Here is a 23,250-nt window from a genome sequence, read left to right as displayed (position 1 = left end):
TATGTGAATGGTTGATGGACGTAATTCCATAACTCGTCCAGAGGTTACATGGTGGTGTCTTGTAGTGTGTTAGTATGAATGACAGAGTTAATATGAGCCTTTATCTTGACGCTCTCAATAACCTTAATATCAAGTAGAAATGGATCATTATGTCGTGGAGAGTAGCAGAAGGTTCTTGTCTATAGGCTTTGATCATGGCCATAGGCAACTAAAATGGAGTAACCTTGTATGGTAGCTTGGATTGACCCAGTTGTATTACCATTACAAGCGCATGAACCATCGTAACTCGACATTCATACTATATCCGGATGGTTAATTTTAAGTTTGTGACATGTTTAGAATGGATGTTTATTTTGTGTGTGTAATATATTTGTATGATGGAATTTTATTTGATTAAGATAAAATGTTTTACCACTAGCTTATCCTTGCTTTTGTTCTTGTCTATCTACGTGTTGTTTTCTCTTTTGCGATGATCACCTAAATGGTGTGAGCTTAAGGAGACAGTCTTTTCCGTTGTTCCAACGAGAGATGAGGGTGAAGTGGATGAATTATTGAATGGTTCTACAAAGGTAGATCTATTGTCTTTTGTAGGTTAATTTTCATCTAGTGGTTCTATTATCATATTGTAACGTTTTATTTTACTAGTTTTATACTATTAAAATGAGATGTTAATATTTTTCCTAAAATCATATTATAAAGAGTAAGTAAAATGTCCTTATAAGTTATTTTTTTTTAACTTTTCTCTTTAATATAATAAATTGTTTAAAAGTATAATAATCACTGAAAACTCGTTGTAGTATGTCCAAAGGAAATTAATGTCCTTAGGTGTTTCGGGTGTGGGGTCGAGGATCCCACAAAACACTCCTTCACACTTTACTCCAAATTCGCTTAGGTATTTCTGTCAAAGTCCTTCCTCATTTACATTCCAAATTGCCCTGGTGTACCTGTCAAAGGTAGTCTGACGCTCAAGTCACTAACTAGTTTGTTTAGGGGTCACAGGAAAACCTTAAATTCGCAATAAATGCAATCACCTACCTTCTTATCTTTGACTTTTATTTATAGCTTTCAAGATGAGCTTGTGATTAGTGAAACCCTAATCACAACCCAATTGTGGCCCATTACCTATTAAGTAACTCTTATCAATAATCTTGATTAGAAACAATGTTTACGGGTCCTTACTGTTAGGAATCATTTGTACGGAATCCCCTCTTCATGGTCGTACGGTCGATTAACAAATGTAGCTCCCTTATCATAGTTAGACGACACATTGTGGTGTTGATCACAACCTACTTGGACCGGTCACCCTTTTCAGTGGTCTTATTCGGTCGGGTCCTATATGTGGTCGTATGACTATAGTACATTAGGTTTTGTTTACGACATAAATGTCCAATGGATGTTGGAAGTCACAATATACAAGAGTTTATATCATGGTTATGTATTCGTAGTTATATATTAATGTTTTAGTATTTAACATAAGGAGAGACACAATACATTGAATAGTTACCATTCTAGTTAACTTAAGACAATAAAGTGGATTTTTCCTAAAATAATTACAAATCATTGATTATAGGTGTGCTTATTGCATATAAAATTGGATGTAAAATACAATAATTAATCACGCTATAAATTTTCAATTACAACACTACAAAAAAAATATTATTAATAGTCAAAATTTGAAAAAAAAAATATGTTAGTAATGACTTGTTTTTTCAATAGATTGAAATTAGTATGTAAAAATTCACTTAGTAATATTTATTTATGAAAATTCATATTTATCGGTAATGAAGAAAACATTTGTTGATAATCAAAGGAAAAAATTATCAATAATTATCGAAGAAATAACCTATCGGTGAACACAAATCTTCTAAAGGTTGGCTAATTCAACAGCTCGATCAGTCGACAACTTGGCTAGTCAAAAGTTTAACTAGTCGATAGCTTGACTAGTCTTTTGCTCGGACAACTCAGCCACCATTGTCTCAAACTGTCTAGTCCTCCCAAGAACATTCATCATATAATTATCATTAGAAAATACGCAACGAAATATTCGTGGGCAGACAATGACGAAAAGGGGGTGAATTTATTTTCTCGATAAAAACAATGTCTTTCTATAAAATTTTCCCTTTTAAAAAGTAACTTAACAACTCAAATAATTATATCAGATAATTACAAGTAAATAAAAGAGTGTAGGAAAAGAGAAGCTTGCACAACTGATTTTATTTTGGTTCAAATCAAAAGATCTTATGTCTAGTTGTTAATGTTTCTAAAAGAGTGATTAACCAATAACTAGTAATGAAACAGAACTTACAACAATAGCCTAAAGTAAAGGTTTAGATTTCACCTCTTAACACACAAGAGATTAACAACTCATTCTTTTGACACACAAAAGGATGAATAACTTGACCTTGCAATAAGAAATATGCTCTCACTTAAACACACTAATGGAAGCACTTCCTTTAACTAGCACAAGGTTCACAAGCTCACACTTAAAGCATAAAGAGTTCTAAGTAAAAGCACTTGAGTTCTTAGACAAATTTTATAAAAAGGAAAGTGCTCAAAAGTAAGGTATTTATAGGCTCAGTTCAAAATTAGGACAAAAGATAAAAAGTTTTTTCGCAATTATTGTAGATAATCGATTATCCCAAGTGATAATCAATTGTTTACAAACCATTTCAAAAGTTATTTTTCCTAATATAATCAATTATCCGAAGTGATAATTGATTATCTACGAGCTTTTTCAAAAATTGGTTTTTTGGAAAATTGATTATCTCAAGTGATAATCGATTATTCCAAAGAACCTTGCCAATTTTGAGTTTGACTGGGGTAATCGATTATCCCAAGTGATAATTGATTATTCCAGTATGTTTCTGAAGTATACCTTTTCTTTGACCTGTTTGTGTATCTTTTTATTCTAAGTTTATTACAATACTACTAATTATGTATTACAAAAGCTTTAACTTCATTGTATTGAGAAATAAATTCTTCTTGTCTTGAAACACTTCACAATCAAAATTCTTTTAGCCTCAATTCAACCTTGTTGCTAATAGTTATAAGTTCTAGAATCATGAGCAAACCTAGGCCATTCCCTTACCCAACAAAAGAACCCAAAAGTTAGCTTCCTAGCATGTTTAAACCTTTGCAACACCTCAACAACAAAATCATGTGGCAATTGGACCCACATTCATCAAGAATAGCCTCAATGAAAATGGGAAAACAATAAGGTGAAAAAAGAGCTTAAACGTGGAATCAATATCTTTTTCTGAAAAGCAAGCAATGAAGAAGGTTGTGGCAAAAGAAGTGAAATTTGACAATGAGAATGATGGAAAATGAAATTAGGAGAAACATAAAGCAAACGAGACAAGGGCAGAGAGCTACTACAAGGTAAGCACACTTTCTCTCCTCCTTTTTACAATGATCGTCTCTGATGGAAAGAGCGAATCTCGGTGGTAGAGAAGACACAACATGGGTCATGTTGATGTGGAAGTGGAAAATGTGTGTGGTGTCTCAACTAGGGATTACAACGGTCACGTCAGACATAGATAATGCTTACATAGCTACCCGACTCACAACAAAAAAATCCACTTGTTATATCTGCTTTATTACTAGTCAAATACCCATTTAAAACCTGCGAGTATCCATGGATACCCGTAAATATTTGAAAAATGATGTTTTATAAAGTTTTAAAATAAAATCACAAAAAGAATTTAAAATATAATATATATTAAAATTTAATTTTAATTAAATTTAACCTAATAAAATATAAATTACTTTTTTAATTTTAATTAAATTTACCGTAATAAAATGTAAATTAAATTTTAATTTTAATTCTGTGGGAGTAATGGATACTTGTAGGTATGGGTAGTATGATATTCATACCTCACCCGTTTATACGGCTATTAAAATACTCATTACCTATTACTTGAGGATATTTATTATCCGTGGGTACCAACTATCTATCGTAAATTTTATTTGTGGATTCCTACAAGCACGAGTATTTTGTCATCCCTAATCTTGGCAAACGAGGAAGCTCGACCAACAAGGTAGCTTGGTAGTCCTATGGTTTGGATGTGAAGAAGAGATGAAGATGAAAATGATGGACCTATCATGATCTAGAGACCCTATGTGTTAGTGGTGGTGGGTTGCGTGACATGGAAGAAGATGAAGAAAGTGTTTTATGTTTAGACACTGAATGTGAGATTTGGACAAAAATTTGCTGCATTTTTTAGCCACGAATTATTCTTATCAGTAATAAATTCACCAGTAAAATCCATCGATAATTAAAATTTCAAAATATGTTAGTAATATTCATAGGTAATTTCTATTTACTGATGTATTTATTTTTATTGGTAAAATTTCATTAGCAATTTCAAGAATTTTTGTAGTACAAGTGTAACATCCCATAAAATGCAGTAATAAACCATATAAAATAGAATATTCACATATATTAATATATCAAATCAGTTTTAAACCTAAAGAAGTAAAACACGCTATTGGCCGAACGGCCTTAAATACACTAATACCAAAAACGTGTTCGCTCCAAGCAAAAGTAATAACCGAACGGCTTACAAAGTATAAAATGTCGAACGATCAAAGAAACAAAAAGGAAGGTCGTCCTAATACATCAAACTAATAAGTAAACTGGCCGTCAACCGAACTCATTACTGTTCGGCCTTCACTTCAACATCTACGAGGTTTGCTTCCTCCAAATTTTCTTCTTCCAGCGTTTCTTCAAGCAAAGCCTCCCCATCTGCTCACATCCACACGGATGATCATTGCACAGACAGGACGGACGTACAAGTACGATAGACAACACAAGGAAAAACGAAGGGTAAGCTTATTGAATTTAATTCAAGTAAAATCATGCATTTCTTAACACATCAAACATATCAAATATTCCACAACATATAATTCAATCAAACCCTTAACTCAATCAATTCCTGATACTATACTGACTGTCCGGACCGTATGAATTCTGTGTAGCTACGACGCTCGTGCACTCAGTGGTATAATAACTGGAATGTTACATCAGCTACTCCCTGAGGTTAGTCCGTTCCGTCCAAGTTACAGTTATGGACTAAGACCTCCTGCCGTTCCCACACATGACATACTCCTCTCTACTTGAGAACGAGCACTCACGGAACATCAGGATGAGCCGCCAGCTAAGCTTACCACATTCATACTTTACAAATCTCAACATTCATTCTAGAGTCGTTACTCCCTGGAACGCTCGTTCAAAAATCCACAAACATAATTTCATCTCTTTTACCGTACGCACATTACAATATTTCATCTTAATATCATTTTAATCTTCCGTTATATTTCCATAAAAGGACGAGCGTTCAGCCTCTTTGTAATCGAGGACGAACGTTAAAACACGAAACCAAGAAAGAGTCGTTCACGAGCAGAATAAAGCCGACACATGTTATTTGACGAACGTCATTACCACTTGAATCAGTTAAATGAACTGACTCTAATACAATCTGAGTAATACTTAGAATAAATTAAGTATGGGGGCTCTAGGCCGAATCCAAAAGGATATAAACACCGCGTGAAGAAATAAGAACTTTACCGAGATCAATTCATTTAGGGAAAACCGACTGCCAGTAGATGACCGAACGCAGTAATAAGCATTTACTAAAATATTTGGACAAACGTTATTTACATTTGATTGATGATTCAAGACTAGGACGAGCGTTCGGTATAAGACCGAGCACTACTCATAACGTACGCTTTGGGTCGAGACCCATCGCTGTTTTCGAAATAATAGAATTTAGAATTTATATAAGAAGAGATGGTAAAGTTAAGTTTTAACAGAATGACTAAGTGTCCGAATGTATACTTTCAAGCTTCTCAATTCCTCACCTAACACTCAAGATATCAACGTTTGGCCGAACGCTCAAGCGTAGAATTAATACAAGAGGGCGTTCGTCCTCGAATAGAATTCTTTCCAAATGAAAGGATTCAGTTCTTCAAATAAGTTACTAAGAATATCGAACGGTCAAGGACCGTTCAATAACGAACGTTCAATAACATAGGAATTTCATATTCAAAATCTCACTTACAGTAAACTCATTTTTTCAGTATATACATTTCATGCTTCCAAATAATCATACTATAGTTCATCTCATATTTACCATACAGCAGTTCATACTTTATACTTCACCTTCAATATCCATTTACATACTTTCACATTAATACATATCCAACATCATCATGCAGATTAATCATCATAAATCACATTCAATCCATCAAACAACGAACATTCATAACAACCAAAACAAATGAATTAAATCAAATAAGCTTCCCTTACCTCTAACGTGAACAGACGTCCTACAATGTGCAACTTGACTTGTAAGATTTACAGATTCCTTCTACCCGCAACGCTTACTACTCTATGAATCAATCATCAAAGATAGATTGAAACGGTTCAGTATTTAACTAAAGAATTCCAGCACCCATTTGAGCGTGCATGCTCACAAGAACGACAGTTTGAAGGGAAACGGACTTACCGGTTTCAGAACGCTAAAGTGTTCGGTTCTAGTGGAAGCTCAAGGCAACGTGGATCCTTCTACGGTGCCTAAACAGTAATCGGAGCAGAGGATGGTGAGTTGCAGTAGAGAGAAGTGAAAGGTTTTCTAGAGAGAAGGTGGAGAAAAATGGAGATCTGAAGTTAGGAAGAAGAAGAAGCGTGCAGAAGAATGAGCAGAGTTTTTCAGAAATGATTTTTCTGCTTGCCCACGCCCCAAAAACGGACGTGCGCCCTTCTGTTGACACCTGCCCTCACTTACTGACTTCAGGATGTTCCATTCAACACTTGGCAGCTCATGCAATCAGAGTTTTAGTGCATTTTTAATGCCTCTGAGCAAATGGTGCGGTGCATTTATGGAAGCTAACAGGTGACTCAGCAGAGTGTAATTAATGAGACGTGACAATCCTCCTAACTACAAAAATTTTCGTCCTCGAAAATTAAGACTTACCAGGAAATAGGTGAGGGTACAAATCCTTCATGGCGTTCTCCACTTCCCAGGTAGTGTCGCCCGTCTTTTCATTCCACACTACCTTCACCATTCGGACAGCTTTCCTTTTGTAGTACTTGGTGTCACTATCTTCTATGCGTACCGGCTACAACTCCAACGTTCGGTCTTGGCGAAGACGAACGTCCTCTAGCTCCAGTATGTGCGAGGGATCTGCTATGTATTTGCGGAGTTGGGAAACATGAAATACCGGATGAAGGTTGGATAGTTGAGGAGGCAAGGCTAGTTCGTACACTACTGGGCCAATCTTCCTTAGTATTTGATAGGGTCCAACGAACTTCAGAGATAACTTCTTTGGTCGCATAGCTCTGCCGACTCCAGTGGTTGGATTCAGTCTAAGGAATACGTGATCGCCAGCTTGAAACTCCAACGGTCTTCTCCTCTTGTCAGCATAAGACTTATGTCTGCTCTTGGACGTCTTCAATCTCTCTTGGATTAACTTCACCTTTTCAGTCGTTTATTGAATGAGCTCAGGTCCAGTCAATATGTTCTCTCCTTCTTGAAACCAGCAAAGTGGCGTGCGGCATTTACGTCCGTAAAGAGCTTCGAAGGGAGCCATTCCAATGCTGGACTGGAAGTTGTTGTTGTAGGTGAACTCCACTGACGGTAGTACTTCATCCCAAACGCCCATGTGATCTAGTACGCACGTCCTCAATAAGTCCTCGAGCGTCTGGATGGTCCTCTTAGATTGATCGTCCGTCTGAGGGTGATACGCTGAACTCATTTGAAGCTTGCTGCCCAGTTCGCTTTGCAAGGATTGCCAAAACCGAGAGGTGAATCTCGTGTCTCGGTCAGAGATGATACTGGACGGCACTCCGTGTAGACGAACGATCTCCTTGATGTAGAGCTTTGCCAAGGTAGTCATTGACATCTTCAGGTTGACCGCTAGGAAATGAGCACTCTTCGTCAAGCGATCCACTATGACCCAGATGGAGTCGTGATTCTTGACTGTACGCGGTAGATGAGTCACGAAATCCATTGATATGCTGTCCCACTTCCATTCTGGAATCTCAAGAGGTTGCAGTAGACCGCCCGGTCTTTGGTGTTCAGCTTTTGCACGCTGGCAAGTTAAACAAGACGCCACGAAGCGTGCGACATCGTTCTTCATTCCAGGCCACCAGAACGTCTTCCTGAGGTCTTGATACATCTTAGTCATGCCAGGGTGCATGCTAAGACGGCTGTGATGTCCTTCCTGCAGGATAATTCTCTTCAGATCCCCATCGTTTGGAACGCACGTCCTACCCATATAGCGTAATAGGTCGTCCGTTCCAGCGTTGAATTCCTTTGCTTGATCTATGCCGAGCGCGTTCAGAATCTTCACCAGGTCTTCATCCTCCCTTTGCTTCATCTTGATTCGGTCGAACACATTACTTGATATCCTAAGGTTACAGCATTTATTGTTGTTCGGTTCTAACTTGAACTGCAACCTTAGGTCTCTGAAACTCTCCACCAAGCTTAACTCCCTAACCATCGTGGACGAGACATGCACCACCTTCCTGCTCAACGCATCTGCTACAACGTTCGCTTTGCCAGGATGATACAGTAATTCGAAGTCGTAGTCCTTCAAGAACTCAAGCCACCTCCTTTGTCTCATGTTTAACTCCTTCTGATCAAAGAGGTACTTGAGGCTCTTGTGATCACAGAAGACTTGGAAAGTTGATCCATACAAATAGTGTCTCCAAATCTTCAGAGCAAAGACGACCGCTGCCAACTCCAGGTCGTGCGTTGGGTAATTCTTCTCATGAATCTTCAGCTGATGTGAAGCGTACGCGACTGCTCGTCTCTCTTGCATCAATACACAACCCAAACCTTGATGAGAGGCATCACAGTAGACTTCAAATGGTTTGGTCATGTCCGGAATACCCAAAACTGGAGCGCTCGTCAACTTCTGTTTCAGTTCTTGGAAGCTGGATTCACACCGATCGGTCCAAGCGAACGGGTGGTCTTTCCTGGTCAACTGCGTTAATGGTGCTACTATCTTAGAAAATCCTTCTATGAAACGCCTGTAGTAGCCCACGAGTCTCACAAAACTCCTAACTTCAGTGACCGAACGCGGACTCTCCCAATCCAATATCGCTCGTACCTTAGCCGGATCTACTGAAATTCCACCAGCGGATACTACGTGTCCCAAGAATTGTATCTCCTTCATCCAAAATTCGCACTTGGACAACTTAGCGTACAACTCCTTTTCTCTCAAAACTCCAAGTACCAGTCTTAAATGCTCTTCATGTTCTTCACAGCTCTTGGAGTAGATGAGGATGTCGTCAATGAACACTACCACGAACTTGTCCAAATACGGCCTGAAAATACAGTTCATGTAATCCATGAATATGGCTGGAGCGTTCGTCACACCAAACGGCATCACTACATACTCGTAGTGTCCGTAATGTGATCTAAAGGTCGTCTTCTGAATATCTTCTTCTTTAACCCGAATTTGATGATAGCCTGATCTCAAGTCGATCTTAGAGAACACGCTCGCCCCATGCAACTGATCCAGTAAATCATCAATCCGTGGTAGGGGATACTTGTTCTTGATGGTCAGCTTATTCAGTTGCCTGTAATCAATGCAGAGCCGAGAGCTGCCATCTTTCTTCTTCACCAACAACACAGGCGCTCCCCAAGGTGAGACGCTTGGTCTAATAAATCTCTTGTCCATCAGATCTTCAATTTGCTGTTTGAGTTCGGCCAACTCAGCTGGAGCCATTCTATATGGTTGAACCGAGATGGGTGCTGCTGTCGTCGCCAGATCAATCGTGAACTCCACTTCACGAAAGGGAGGCAATCCAGGTACTTCTTCTGGAAAAACATCAGGAAACTCATTCACGACTGATCGTCCTCTACTCAGCTGACTTTTGGACGATCGTTCTCCACTGGAGTCTTCGGCCGAGTGCGTCGAAATCAAGAAGCAACTGGCGCCCTCCATAATATCTTCTTTCAGCTGCCCGAGTGTCACAGTCAACTCTTCTTCATCTTCTTCAGGAAAAATCAATTCCTTAGCACCACAGTCTATGAGAATGTGATTGGTAGTCAGCCAATCCATTCCCAAAATCACTTCTAATTCCTTGAGAGGCAAACATATGAGGTTCACCTTATATCTACGCCCTTCTACCTCAATAGGACATCTAATACAGACTGTAGACGTCCTAACCTCACCAGCTGCTGGGGTTGACACCACCAAGTCAAACTACATCTCGCTCTCAACTAACCCTAGTTTTTCAACGCACGCCTTCGAGATGAAGGAGTGTGTCGCCCCCAAATCATACAACACGCAACAGGGTTCTCCATATACTGAACAGGTGCTGGTAATTAGTGTACCTGAACTAGCAGCTTCAGCGCCCGTTAGTGCATATACTCTCCCAACAGCTTGGGCTCGACCACCTCTCCCTTGTTGGGTCCTTCAAGCGTTCGGTGGCCTCATGATCGCTCGACCTCCCATATTGCACTCTTTCTCCAAATGTCCGTTTCTTCTACATCGAGTGCAATACTTTCCTCCTACCAACTGAGGACAGACTGATCTGAAATGGGGTCCTCCACACTGGAAACATTTAATCGCCCCCTGCTGTCCAGACTGTCCAGCAACCACCAAAGCTTGAGAACCACTAGACTGAACTGGACGCGCGTACGGTGTCCTATTCCGATTCAGGTTCGTCCTTGATAGAATTGGTCCTCTGGTTGCTTGTTGGTTCTTCTGTTGTTCGGCCTCTGCCATATTTTTCTCCAATACTTTGGTCCTCTCGACCATTGCAGGGAAAGACCGAATACACAAGCTGGAGATTAACACCTTCAGATCACTCCTCAGCCCGTTTTCAAACTTTCTGCACTGCCATACCTCACTGGTCGCCATGGTATTGAATCTCAACAGGTGTTTGAACGTGTTGGTATACTCCGACACAGTCTTCGCTCCTTGCACCAGTTGAAGGAACTCAACTTCCTTAGCGTAACGAACGCTGTCTGGGAAGTACTCCTCATAGAACTTATTTCTGAAAACCGCCCAAGTGATGGGACTCTTAGCGTCCGTCAAAATAGCTTTCATGCTCGTCCACCAGTGGCTAGCTTCACCAGTCAGCAGGTATTTTGTAAAGGCTAACCGGTTGTCATCCGAACACCTCTTAGCGTTGTAAATACGCTCCATATCCCTCAGCCACTGGTCCGCCTCATCAGGAAGGCATTTTCCACTGAATTTTGCAGGACGGTGTTGGAGGAAACTCTCCAAGCTCCACTCAGCAGCAGGTTGGGCAGCGTTTGAAGATGACGCTCCTGAAGTGCCCCTGGTAGCAGCAAGAATCTCCATTAACTGCCGCTGAGTCGTTTCAGAGTTGGCGCGAGCGGCCTCCAAACTCTGCAAAGCATTCTGGTTTTGCTGCATCAGTGTAGCATTCTGCTCCATCAGAGTGGTATTCTGCTGCTACAACCTATCGATCACCATTTCCAACAACCTAGTGTTGTTGGACGTATCAGGCTCAGTAGGCTGCGGTGGAGGAGGAAGTCTAGGTGCCATTTGTTCTCTGGAAGCAGAGAAAAACGAGCGTTAGTTATGTTCAAAGAGTTTCAAAATTACTCATCAAACACACATTAAGCACACAGCAAAAACACAGTGCACTCATAACCTACAGTGTCCTTAAGAGAACAAAACTGCTCTGATACCAATAATGTAACATCCCATAAAATACAGTAATAAACCATATAAAATAGAATATTCACATATATTAATATATCAAATCAGTTTTACAACTAAAGAAGTAAAACACGCTATTGGTCGAACGCGGTAGATGAGTCACGAAATCCATTGATATGCTGTCCCACTTCCATTCTGGAATCTCAAGAGGTTGCAGTAGACCGCCCGGTCTTTGGTGTTCAGCTTTTGCACGCTGGCAAGTTAAACAAGACGCCACGAAGCGTGCGACATCGCTCTTCATTCCAGACCACCAGAACGTCTTCCTGAGGTCTTGATACATCATAGTCATGCCAGGGTGCAAAAGTGTTCGGTTCTGGTGGAAGCTCAAGGCAACGTGGATCCTTCTACGGTGCCTAAACAGTAATCGGATCAAAGGATGGTGAGTTGTAGTAGAGAGAAGTGAAAGGTTTTCTAGAGAGAAGGTGGAGAAAAATGGAGATCTGAAGTTAGGAAGAAGAAGAAGCGTGCAGAAGAATGAGCAGAGTTTTTCAGAAATGATTTTTCTGCTTGCCCACGCCCCAAAAACGGACGTGCGCCCTTCTGCTGACACCTGCCCTCACTTACTGACTTCAGGATGTTCCATTCGACACTTGGCAGCTCATGCAATCAGAGTTTTAGTGCATTTTTAATGCCTCTAAGCAAATGGCGCGGTGCATTTATGGAAGCTAACAGGTGACTCAGCAGTGTAATTAATGAGACGTGACAACAAGTAAGTTCACAATTTTATTTTTGAAATAAAATTCATTTTTTTTCAAATAATTAACTTTAGTTTCATAATTTTAGATATATTTAGGCATTTCCCATCACATTTTTTTCAAAATAATTGAAAAAATATATCAATAATGAAAATACTTTTCGAGCACATAACATATATATATATATATATATATATATATATATATATATATATATATATATATATATATATATATATATATATATATATATATATATATATATATATATATATATATAAAGCATTTCATATAGCATTGAAACAAAAATAATATATGTTACTAATAAAAAAATGGGTCAATGTTTTATTATAAAAAGTCATACATTAACCAAGTTTGATAACATTTTAATAAATAAAAGTAACTTTTTTTTCTCAAATCCTTTATAGTTAAACATAAAATATTTCATTTACATTTTGAAGCTTGGAGTATGACGTTAATTGACCTTTCAATGTATGATCCTATAAGGGCTTCAACATAAATAAGAACAACCTTTTTTTTATATGTCCATTTATGGTCAGACGTAAAAAGTCTCATTTAAGTTGGGAGCTTAGGAATCCAAAGTAAATGAGTCTTTTTATTTATGATCACAAGTGGTTCAACGCAAATGAGTTTTTAAAATATTGTATGCAACTTTTCTTCTATACTTCTTGTTTCTCAAAAACCTATGTGTGTGACCTCTCTCTTCTTTGACAACAACCTTAGGTGTGGCAGATGTTCTATTGATAACCAAAATAACTTATTTCTTCATCTTTCGTGGATGTTTTCTTGTAGAGAGCAATTTCGTCTCATTTCACTTGTGTTTTGTCTTGATGTTAGTTATCCAAACCTCTACTTTGTTCACATTAAAATGGTGAATGTTTTTATACCAAACTCAATGTCTCGCTTTATTACATATGGGTGTTTTGTGGTAGTTGTGGGTGTTTCATAGTAATTATTGTTCGAATTACATTAAAGTTTGTGTGGGTCAAGTACATATGTTTTATATTTTTTTGATTGTTTTTGAAATCTTAATAACAAACATGTGATTCTATCATTTGTGTTTTATATATGGAAAACAAACTTATTGTAATTGATATTTTTTTTTTATTTTAAATATACTTTTAAGGTAACATAAATTATTTTAAAAAAACACAAAATTTTACGTTGAATATTATAAATTCAACGTAAATTTACTTTAAATATTATAAGATTTGACATAAATTTTCTGCATAAATGTCAAATTATTAACAAACATAAAAATTTAAAAATATTATATGTAAAAAAACTCTCTTTTTTTTTATGACAGTGATACTAATACCTAAAAGCTTATAATAAGAACAAAACAACTTTATCTTCTCTTGAATGCAAAAGCTAACTCCTAACCTGTTTAACCTCATTAAAAAACTAATGAATAAAATCTGATGATGAGGATTGCCAAGAAAAATTATGTTTGGGACAATTAATAATGTAGATATTTTGTTTAGAACATGTTTCCATAATTCATATGCTAAAGTCACTTCTAGGATTATTCCATGTTTTTTGGATCGTAAACAAAGGAATAAGTTAACTAGGTTGTTCCTTTCCATAAGTGGATATATATATATTTAACTTTGACCTACATCAATCAAACATTTAATTTCATTATGAAAATCATTCTAATTTTTATTGTTTTATTAAAATAACTTACACATTATATTATATATACAGCTCTTGATTTTTAGTGTCTAAATTTTTAGCTTCAAAGTTTAAATTTTCGTGCATAATTATTCTTAACAAAAAGATATATCCAAGACATCTTTTAAAATTGAAATTCAATTTCATTTTCCTTCTTTTTTATTTATTTATTAAGATAGTGAAATATAAGTATTAGTTAACTCTATAAAATTAAGTAAGAAGAAATTTACTATCATTTATAATTATAATTTGATCATATTTATAGTAGTCAATATAATTAAGATCTTCAATGCATTTTCTCATAAAAAAAATTGAACATGAGAATAAAAATGAACTCCATAAACATAACAAATCTTAGGATAAATTTTTAATGTTTTTTATATCATATCAAGATAGAAAAAACTAAAATAATTTATTAAATCAAGATATGTACCATTCATAAAAAAAGAAAAGTTTATATATAAGATCAAATATACTAAGAAGCTTAATAGAAAACGAAACAAAAATAACCGATTATATAATATCTATACTATCTAAATATATTCAATTTTAATATCAATATAATGAAATTTATCACACACATATATTAATTTTGTGATATTTTTAATCGATGTGATTTCGTACATTTTTACATTTTAAACGACTTTTAAATTTTAAAAGATTTTCTAAGTAACATTTTCAAAACAAGTATAAAAGAAATTAGATTATTTTCTATATGGTATATAATATCTACCTAACGGTTAGCATCCATGACCATTTGGTCCATCCACTCAAAGTCGTTCAGTTTTACCGCTACATCAACAATGTTGGGCTATAACTGGACCAACGTTTAAGTTATTATTGGGTCAATAGTCCAACAAACGATAAAATATATAAGATATCTAATTAGAGATATTGATATGTCGTTTATGAGTAACTAACCGAATCTCCAAGTAAGTTTTGTTTTTATTTGGTCTATGAAACACTTATAAATATAATGACAGGGTCAAAGGCGAGGTACGTTCGATCCACTCTACGAGACTCAAATATTCAACTGTGATAAATAGTTCATTAAACCGCTCCTAACTTGAGCTTTTGCAGGTACCTGCCCTGATCAAGAATACAACCGAGCGGAGCAAGTGACAGCCGAGCGGTCCAGACTGAAAGCGAGCGGTTCAGAAGCAACGAGGACATGTCAGAAAGGTTAGTCTCTCGAACTAATCCCTACCGAAACATTATCTGAAAAAAAAAATATATATATCTCTAAGATGTGATATCTTACACTTTTGCATTTTAAAGTTATTTTCTAACTAACATTTTCACAAATTCAACAATTATAAAAGAAATAAGATAATAATTATATAAAAAAGCGCCTTTGATAAATAAATTATAGTGAGAATTATAAGATGAAGCAATGTAGCTAAATAAACTTCTTTCAACTTCTTTGGTCAAAATTAATAGAATCAAACTTCAATAATACTTTAAAAGTAACAAAATATATATTGATTAAATATGTTTAGTCTCTAAATTTAGATGTGAAATTGAAATTTTTCCATTTGTCAAACTATGATACATTTTAGTTTTAAATTAAAAAAAAAGAGAATATAGTCCTTTTTATTCCAAGAATATTCCAGACTAACATTTACATTATAATACGTCAAATATGGTAAATAATTCAAACTTACCTAAATATAGTATAACAGGTCAAAAAGTTTCGTACGGTTAATTAAAAGAATTATATTTATTTATTTTTAAAATTTAAGAACTAAATTGTATCCAAATTTTACATATAAATAAATTTTAATTTTGTATCTAAAAACTAAAATATATTTAATAAAAAAAATATTAGTCTCAATAGTAAAACATTAATATAGTACGCATGATAAAAGAAACTTATATTACACCATGTGAATATATCTAGAATTAAAAAACTTTGTAATATTTAAAACAAAAGTAAAAAATAAATATCATAGAAAAGTTCAAAGGAGAATGGATTTTTTCTTCTTCTGAAACAAGATGTCTAATAATTTGAACATACAGGATCACAGTTGACGAAAAAATCTCACAAGAAAAAAACTAAAAGAATGAATAAATTACTAAATATTTCTAGAAGTCATTTAGATACATTATGGGAGGAAGATTAACAACATTGATCAGTGGAGTTTTAGAAGTTATTTTCGAGATTCCAAAAAAATAAAAAATAAAAAGTAAAAAATTTCAAATAATGGGTGATAAAAAAGAGAGTTAAAAGAAATAAAATTTAAAGATTTGGAAATCATATTATTAAACATCAGTCCTCTCTTCATGCTTCAGAAGGACGAACAACATTTGTAATTAAAATATAAATAAAATTCACAAAAATAGAAAAAATTGAATTAAATTTTAAAAATCCTAATTTGTTCCTCTTGATGCTCACTCCCCAAAGCGGTGACATGACATGAATACCAATACGAAAAATTTGATCTGAATGAGAAAAGCAATAAAAAGAACTTTATGTATAAATAGTAACGATTGAAAAATAAAATTGTGGAATTAAAGAAAAAGAAAATGCAAGGATGCATTGAAGAGGACAAAGTGGGTAAGAACATGGGCACAATAATGAGAGTACTGGAGGACAAGAAAAGCTTATCGAAATGCATTATTAATGAAGGTAGATTGAAAATAGTGGAACAAAATTCACCCGTTTTTTGGTTTTTCCTTACCCGAACTTTAATGATTTGCCATGAGTAATTAAACAAGGTTGGAATAAAGGGAGTAAAAGGGATTAGCAAGGAAGGAAACAGAATTGAAGGAGTAAACTAATGATGATAAAAAAGTGAGACAAGGGTGGGATTGGTTTGAGGAAAAGAAGGAAAGTGAGTAACAAAGAAAAGTAAGGTATATGAGGTCCTAAGGTTTAGGACTTTTTGGCCCTTTTGGGGCTAGGCAATAGTAATATATATAGTAATGGTGAATGATGTAGATCCATATAGATAGGAAGAGAGCTAAGAGCTAAGTCATTTAATTAATCACAATCAATCAATCATAAGATGTGTGAGTGGCATGAAGTGTAATAAGGTAGGTTTGCACGTTTGGGTGTTTGAATGAAGAAGAAGGCCTTTGGTTTTGTTGGGTGGGTTTGGTTGGTGGGCGATGGGAGATACAGTGACAAAGTTGTAGAAGACTCAAAATAGACTACTACATCACATAAAGAGAGAAAGGTTACATAATTCTAACACCATTATCCCTACATGTCCTTTTTTTCTTTTCTTCTCCTTCCACTTTCCACTTTCCACTTTCCACCACCCTTTTCCCCTTCCTCAAATTATCATAACATTATGCTTTTTCTCTAATTCATGTAAAATGTTTTCGCCTGTCACCACTTTATGGCTTTTATTTTTGTTTTTAAGTGTTCCAAAATTATTTAAGATCATTTTTTTTCTATAATGATTATTTTATTCTTTTATGTGAATTTAGAAACACCATCCAATGATTTTGTTAAAAAAATGTTCATGAGATTGAATGAAGACAAAGTAGATGACATTCAGTGGTGAAGAAGCCATCTTTGTTCCACGTATTGTCAATTTATTATATTAGAATTGTATTAACAATCGTGGCATTGGATTAATTACTCAAAACTAATTACGCAATAATTATAGAGCCGATTAAACCCAGAAAACTATGGGAATTAATATATTCCTTCTTTATCAAATGAAATAACATTACAACAGATCAGACATTGGATTAAGTAAAGTCAAAGACCTATTTAATTATTGGTCATGTTGGATTGTTAGAAAAGAACATTATTTTAAAAAAGACCTTTTCCTACGAGAAAATATCGTGCTTATCAAAATTCATTAGGGGTGGTCGGTGAACTATTGTTGATAAGATTAGTGAAAAAGTTGAGATTATTATTATAATTTTATTTAGCTTGTTCTGTTTAACGGGTGACATTAGGTTCATAGTTTCCAAACAAGTAACTTTAATTAAGATAATAATAATAATGATGATGGTATGATTATGGTGATAATTTACTAGACACGGGACGTCTAATCTTGTTTTTTAGTTGGGCCAACTATATCATTAATAGCTGTCGGTAATGTGTAATTGCAGTCTGCATAACCTTGTTTACGAACAAACAACTCAAGATTTGGATTTTCATTAACTTAGACATATTAATATTAATTTTAGATATTAACAAAACTAGCGTGTGAAGGGACATGTTTTACATATATTAATTTTTATGAATCTGATTAATTAAGTGTGCGGGTTCCATGTTAATGAATTTTACTTGATGAGAATGATTTTCATTAGAGAAGTATATATTACTTTCTCGCAAGCAATTATTTAAAGTTGATTAATATTTGTGAAAATTTTGTGACTTGTGAGTATTTTGTTACATAACATTTGTGTTATTCTTAATAAAGAACATTACGTTTTCCCCGTACTAAATATTTAGAGAATTTTGATAATACTTGAATTGATAATGAAAATCATGAACAATCAATTACTCTTTTCCTTTAAGTTGGTTATGTACATAATAATTTCATTACACTTTTTCTACTCAATACAGGTAATTGTAGTAATTAATATTATACATGGATAATGGTTGAGAATTGAAATATTAAATTTCACATTAAATAGAAATCATTATACATATGGATCAATTATTTATTCCTACTGGTCGGTCAACTATATAATTAATTGAATGGGTAATTGTAATGATCATGACCGAACTACTCCTAATCTAATCTTATTTAATTAATAAGGTAAAAATATATTTAAGCAATATTGGGCCTGATTAGGCATACACTAAGCCAAGACCCATTTAGAAATATATAAATATATTAAGGTAAAAAGGTAGGTGATTGCATTTATTAAGCATTTAAGACTTGACTATTATAACTGGTAACTTAATACTAACTTGAGTTTCCGAGTATCCACCGCTCAGACTTGGACTGTATAAAAGGAAAAATTACATATAAAAGAAAATCAAAAAGACTGAAAAAAGATAGAAAGATAAATTGAAATTGTGAAAGCGTATGTTTCGACCTTATACACTGAAACAGAAATAAAAAGTTAATGTTGAATTTGAAGTCGTGTTAAACTCTATGTGAGTTAGTTTAGGTGGATGTTGTATATTGTGAATTAATCTTGGCTGGAAAGATCCTTGAATATAATAATAATAATAATAATAATAATAATAATAATAATAATAATAATAATAATTAAAATAATTAATGAGAAAGAAAAACAAGTAAAAATTATTTTGGAAAGGAGAAGAGGAATTTGGAGGTTTGGTCCAGTCTTGGTGAAGAAATGAAGCCACTAATGATATGGTAGACGTTTTAACCCTACATGCCATGTGCCATATTTTTCCCGTGGGTTTTGAATCCCTCACCATAAGTGAATGCCATTAATTAGGCCTGAGAGTGGGGCTTCAAAATTTCCATCTCTCCTGGCCCAAAGACACACATCCTTGATTTGTATGACATTTTTAAAAGTAGAATGCACTGTGTTCAATTAAAACTATACAACAAAAAGAGAAATTAAGGAACACAGCCAAAATACCAACACTATGTCTTCTAATCTTCACAAAACACCAAAATTCAACAGCTCATTCACCCCCGCATGGCCTAAGACAGATAATATTCTTATTTTAAGGAAACTTAAATAAACTTTCCTATATATAAGCAACTCAAGATAGACTGGGATATCATCATTCTTTTATCTTTTTTTTATTCCTTCTTTCTTAAATAAGTTCCTAAGATAATCCAACTTTTAAACTTCCTCCCACCTGTCTCACATTTTGTCATCTAGGTCACTCATGCAATCACCATACCCTAATCTCTATCTATAAAATCCGCACAATATGAAACTCTTTGTCTAGTTTCAACACTCAAACATAAAGTATTTGTAAATTACCTTATAACTAAACAAATATGTCTTCTAGTGTTCTATATTTGTTTTTTTTAATTATCTTTCATTTTTTTATGTATTACAGTAATTATTTCATCTTAAAAGTAATATTAGAAAAAAATATGATAGTAGCTAGGATTATCAACTCTAACTTTATTATCCAAACATAGCTACATTTCAATTGGGTATATGATCACAAGCCTTTCAATTTAGAAGATTTCAATCGTATATGCAATCTAATTTATATTAAAAGAAAATTCTCAGATCAAGTAGTTTCCAATGAGATTATGTGGTTGAATATAAAAAAAAAAAGTTGACCAAGTATTTAACAACAACACTATTAACATATAATTTAGTGAGGCAAAACCCAGGAATTTGCAAGGAGACCACTGATAGTACCATGAATGAGGTTTGGCTGCTGAAATGTGACAACATTTGCGCACATAATTGTACAGTTTGTTGGTTTCATGTGATGTTAAGAATTCAATCTCTATCCATCGCGGTCAGTTTTGACCAATCATTGGTCCCGAAACATCTTTGTTGATCTTCAACTTTGTAGCTTGGAAGAAGATGAGTATGAAGCAAACATAAATTAGTTTTTTATATTTTCTTATTTTCTTTGGAGATGGTGGATAATGTTGAAGCTTAGGGATAAGAGGTCCCTTTCAAATTGGCCCACATCCGAAGAAATTCTCAGCAGAGACACATGCTTACAAATGCTCCAAATGGGATTACAAGTTTCACGTGACTCTAACACCTCGTCAATTCTTTGTTTCTCATTTTCTGTGGCAAAAGTGAAACAAAGTTGCTCTCTGCAAATGCTCAGTTTTTTACTCAGTAGGTCATTGCTTTCTTCAAATACATTCCTCTCTTTCCTAGTTAATGTTATCACTTCCAGGCCCATGCTATAGTGATATCATTCTTTACTAGTCAACAGAAAAATCTCCTAAGAAATAAAGTTATGTATAATGTTAATGATTTAGATTTTAGGGTTTGTAAATGCTGCATAATAATATGTTTCTATTTTCAATAACAAAATATATAGTTGTTTGTTGTTTTTATTGTTTCTTTTTCACATGCTAAGTCATCAACCCATCAATATTCTTTACATTTCAAATAAAAGTGTTGTTTCTGTAGTATTATATATATTTTTGTGTTTTTTCTTACCATATATAACTGTTTGATAAAAGGAAAGAAATGAGTGGGAAATGTTTATTTAACAAGTGTGTTTAACTTATTTGGTCACTTATTTAATTAACAGAACAAAAATAGTGTAATAAAACTGTATGAAGTGTATGATATGTGCAGAGATAGATAATGGGAAGAGCCATGTGCTAGCCCTGATTATTAGAATATACAGAGTAAGTGTAACCTAATAAAGCAGCACTACTCATAAAGATATATTGTACATCTGACAAATCCCGTACTCTTGTTTCCTAGTGATCTATGTTCCGACAAAGTGTGTAGCATCTCCTAAATAAACTCAAAGTAACAATCAAGGATATTATTTCATGCTTTTAGGTGGTAAATAAAATCATGTCACACCACACACACTCAAAATGTTACCCAATCTTAGAAAAATAATTTAGTTTGTACCAATTTTTTTATTTTAATGTCATGTGATAGAAGAAATATTTGTTGCTTTTTGATTAAAAACTAATTTATAATGTATCAATAAAATTCTTAATGATCTAATACTGTATGTTCTATCATAACAATAACCATATTTGGTTCATTTAATATGTTAAATGACCGTGTATTAATATAAAAAAAAATATTATTTGGTTCATTTATAATTCAATAATATATATGACCTTCTATATAAAGTATTTTACAAGGTTTTGTCTGTCAATTTTGTTTCTGAAGCGTTTTCATGTATCATCATGGATGATGATAAATTCTGGATACCCAGTCAGTGAGGATAATTTATTTATAAAATAAAAAATCAATGATAATTATTAGCCTACATGTAAAATAAAAAACATGAAATGTTAAAATCAAATACAGTGAAATGAATAGGAAATGGAATGCCCAATTATTGAAGTGTAACAATACATAGTAAACAGAAAAGAGAACGAACTGAAATTAGTCAATTTTGAAGAAATATTTTTTAACAGCTAATATTATTATAAAATATGAGTGTCATTCAAATAAATTTATGTTATTCTAAAAATTAAGAATTATATTTGAATCCCTCAAATCTAAACTGTTCTTACATAAATAGTATGTCATTGTAACACACGCTAGTAATTTTATAAGGATCCGTACAAATTTATTAGGGGAGTTGATGGATCAGATTTTTTAAATTTTAATCCAAAACTAATAATGATTTAAGAGCTAAACGCTCTTGTTCTAAAAAGGAAAAATTACGCGTTTACATCAATCTAGATGATACCATGAGTTAAAACTATTATAACCTACTTTAAATGCATCCACATACTTTATTCAAAATATCATAAGTGGACGTTAGAGACAAAAGAAATATTCACGGACTGTTCTTCACTTAGCAGTGTCTAAAAGAAAGTACAACCTACTTCAAGCAAAGTACTAAAAACGCAAGAGTATGCTCAAACAAGTTGACTTTAACCAACGGTTGCTGTACATGAAGAAAGATAAGACACAAGAATCAAGACTAAGAGCTTAGTTTAACGATTATTTCTCCAAAGAGCCTTTAAATAGAAAAACACTCAAAGCAAGAATCAAGAGGATAGCATACGTTGAAAATATTCATCATGAGAAAAGTGTTAAAAAGAGAAGTACAAAAAAGATCAAGAAAAAAACGAATATCTAAGAAGAAAAAGAAGTCAAGAAATACTCTCGAGTTTCTATGTAAATTTGCTTACTGTTGTAAGAAAGAGAGAAAAAGAGAAAAGACAGAAACACCTGCAAGTGTTTAGATTGTATTGTATTGCACACATATCCTCTCTGCAAGAGTAATAATCTAAACGACTTGTAAGCAATTGTTAATTGCAATTTTGAAGAGAATTAAAACACTTGTTGAACTCAGTCGAGTTAAGAAAATCTAAACAATGTTGTCTAGTATCAGGAGTGGTGCGAATCCTCAACTGATCTAGGGTAAGGAAAGGTTATTCATTGATCAGGGATACCAGGAGTGATGAGAATACTTATCCAGTCTAGGGTAACAAGAGATCATTTGCTGACTGAGGATACCAGGAGTGATGTGAATACTCATCCAGTCTAGCGTAATGGAAAGTTATTCGTTGACTAAGAATACCTAAAGTGGTGAGAATACTCAGTTGTAATCTTGTTGAATATT

General features: G+C 34.2%; 1 protein-coding gene across 1 annotated transcript; it reads right to left on the bottom strand.

The window, feature by feature from the left end:
- Positions 1 to 10,428: 10,428 nt before the first annotated feature.
- LOC108330397 (uncharacterized) lies at positions 10,429 to 11,418 on the bottom strand. The gene has a single exon (XM_017564884.1). It carries the CDS (start codon positions 11,416 to 11,418, stop codon positions 10,429 to 10,431), a length of 990 nt encoding a protein of 329 aa, XP_017420373.1.
- Between the last annotated feature and the right edge of the window lie 11,832 nt (positions 11,419 to 23,250).

This window comes from Vigna angularis, chromosome 4 (assembly GCF_016808095.1).
Source record: "Vigna angularis cultivar LongXiaoDou No.4 chromosome 4, ASM1680809v1, whole genome shotgun sequence".
NCBI lineage: Eukaryota > Viridiplantae > Streptophyta > Magnoliopsida > Fabales > Fabaceae > Vigna > Vigna angularis.
Note: the sequence above shows the minus strand (reverse complement) of the source record. Positions and strands in the feature narration are given on the sequence as shown.

Coding starts and splice junctions, on each gene's coding strand:
- LOC108330397 (XM_017564884.1), bottom strand. CDS start 11,418: ATGGAGCAGAATGCTACACTGATGCAGCAAAACCAGAATGCTTTGCAG.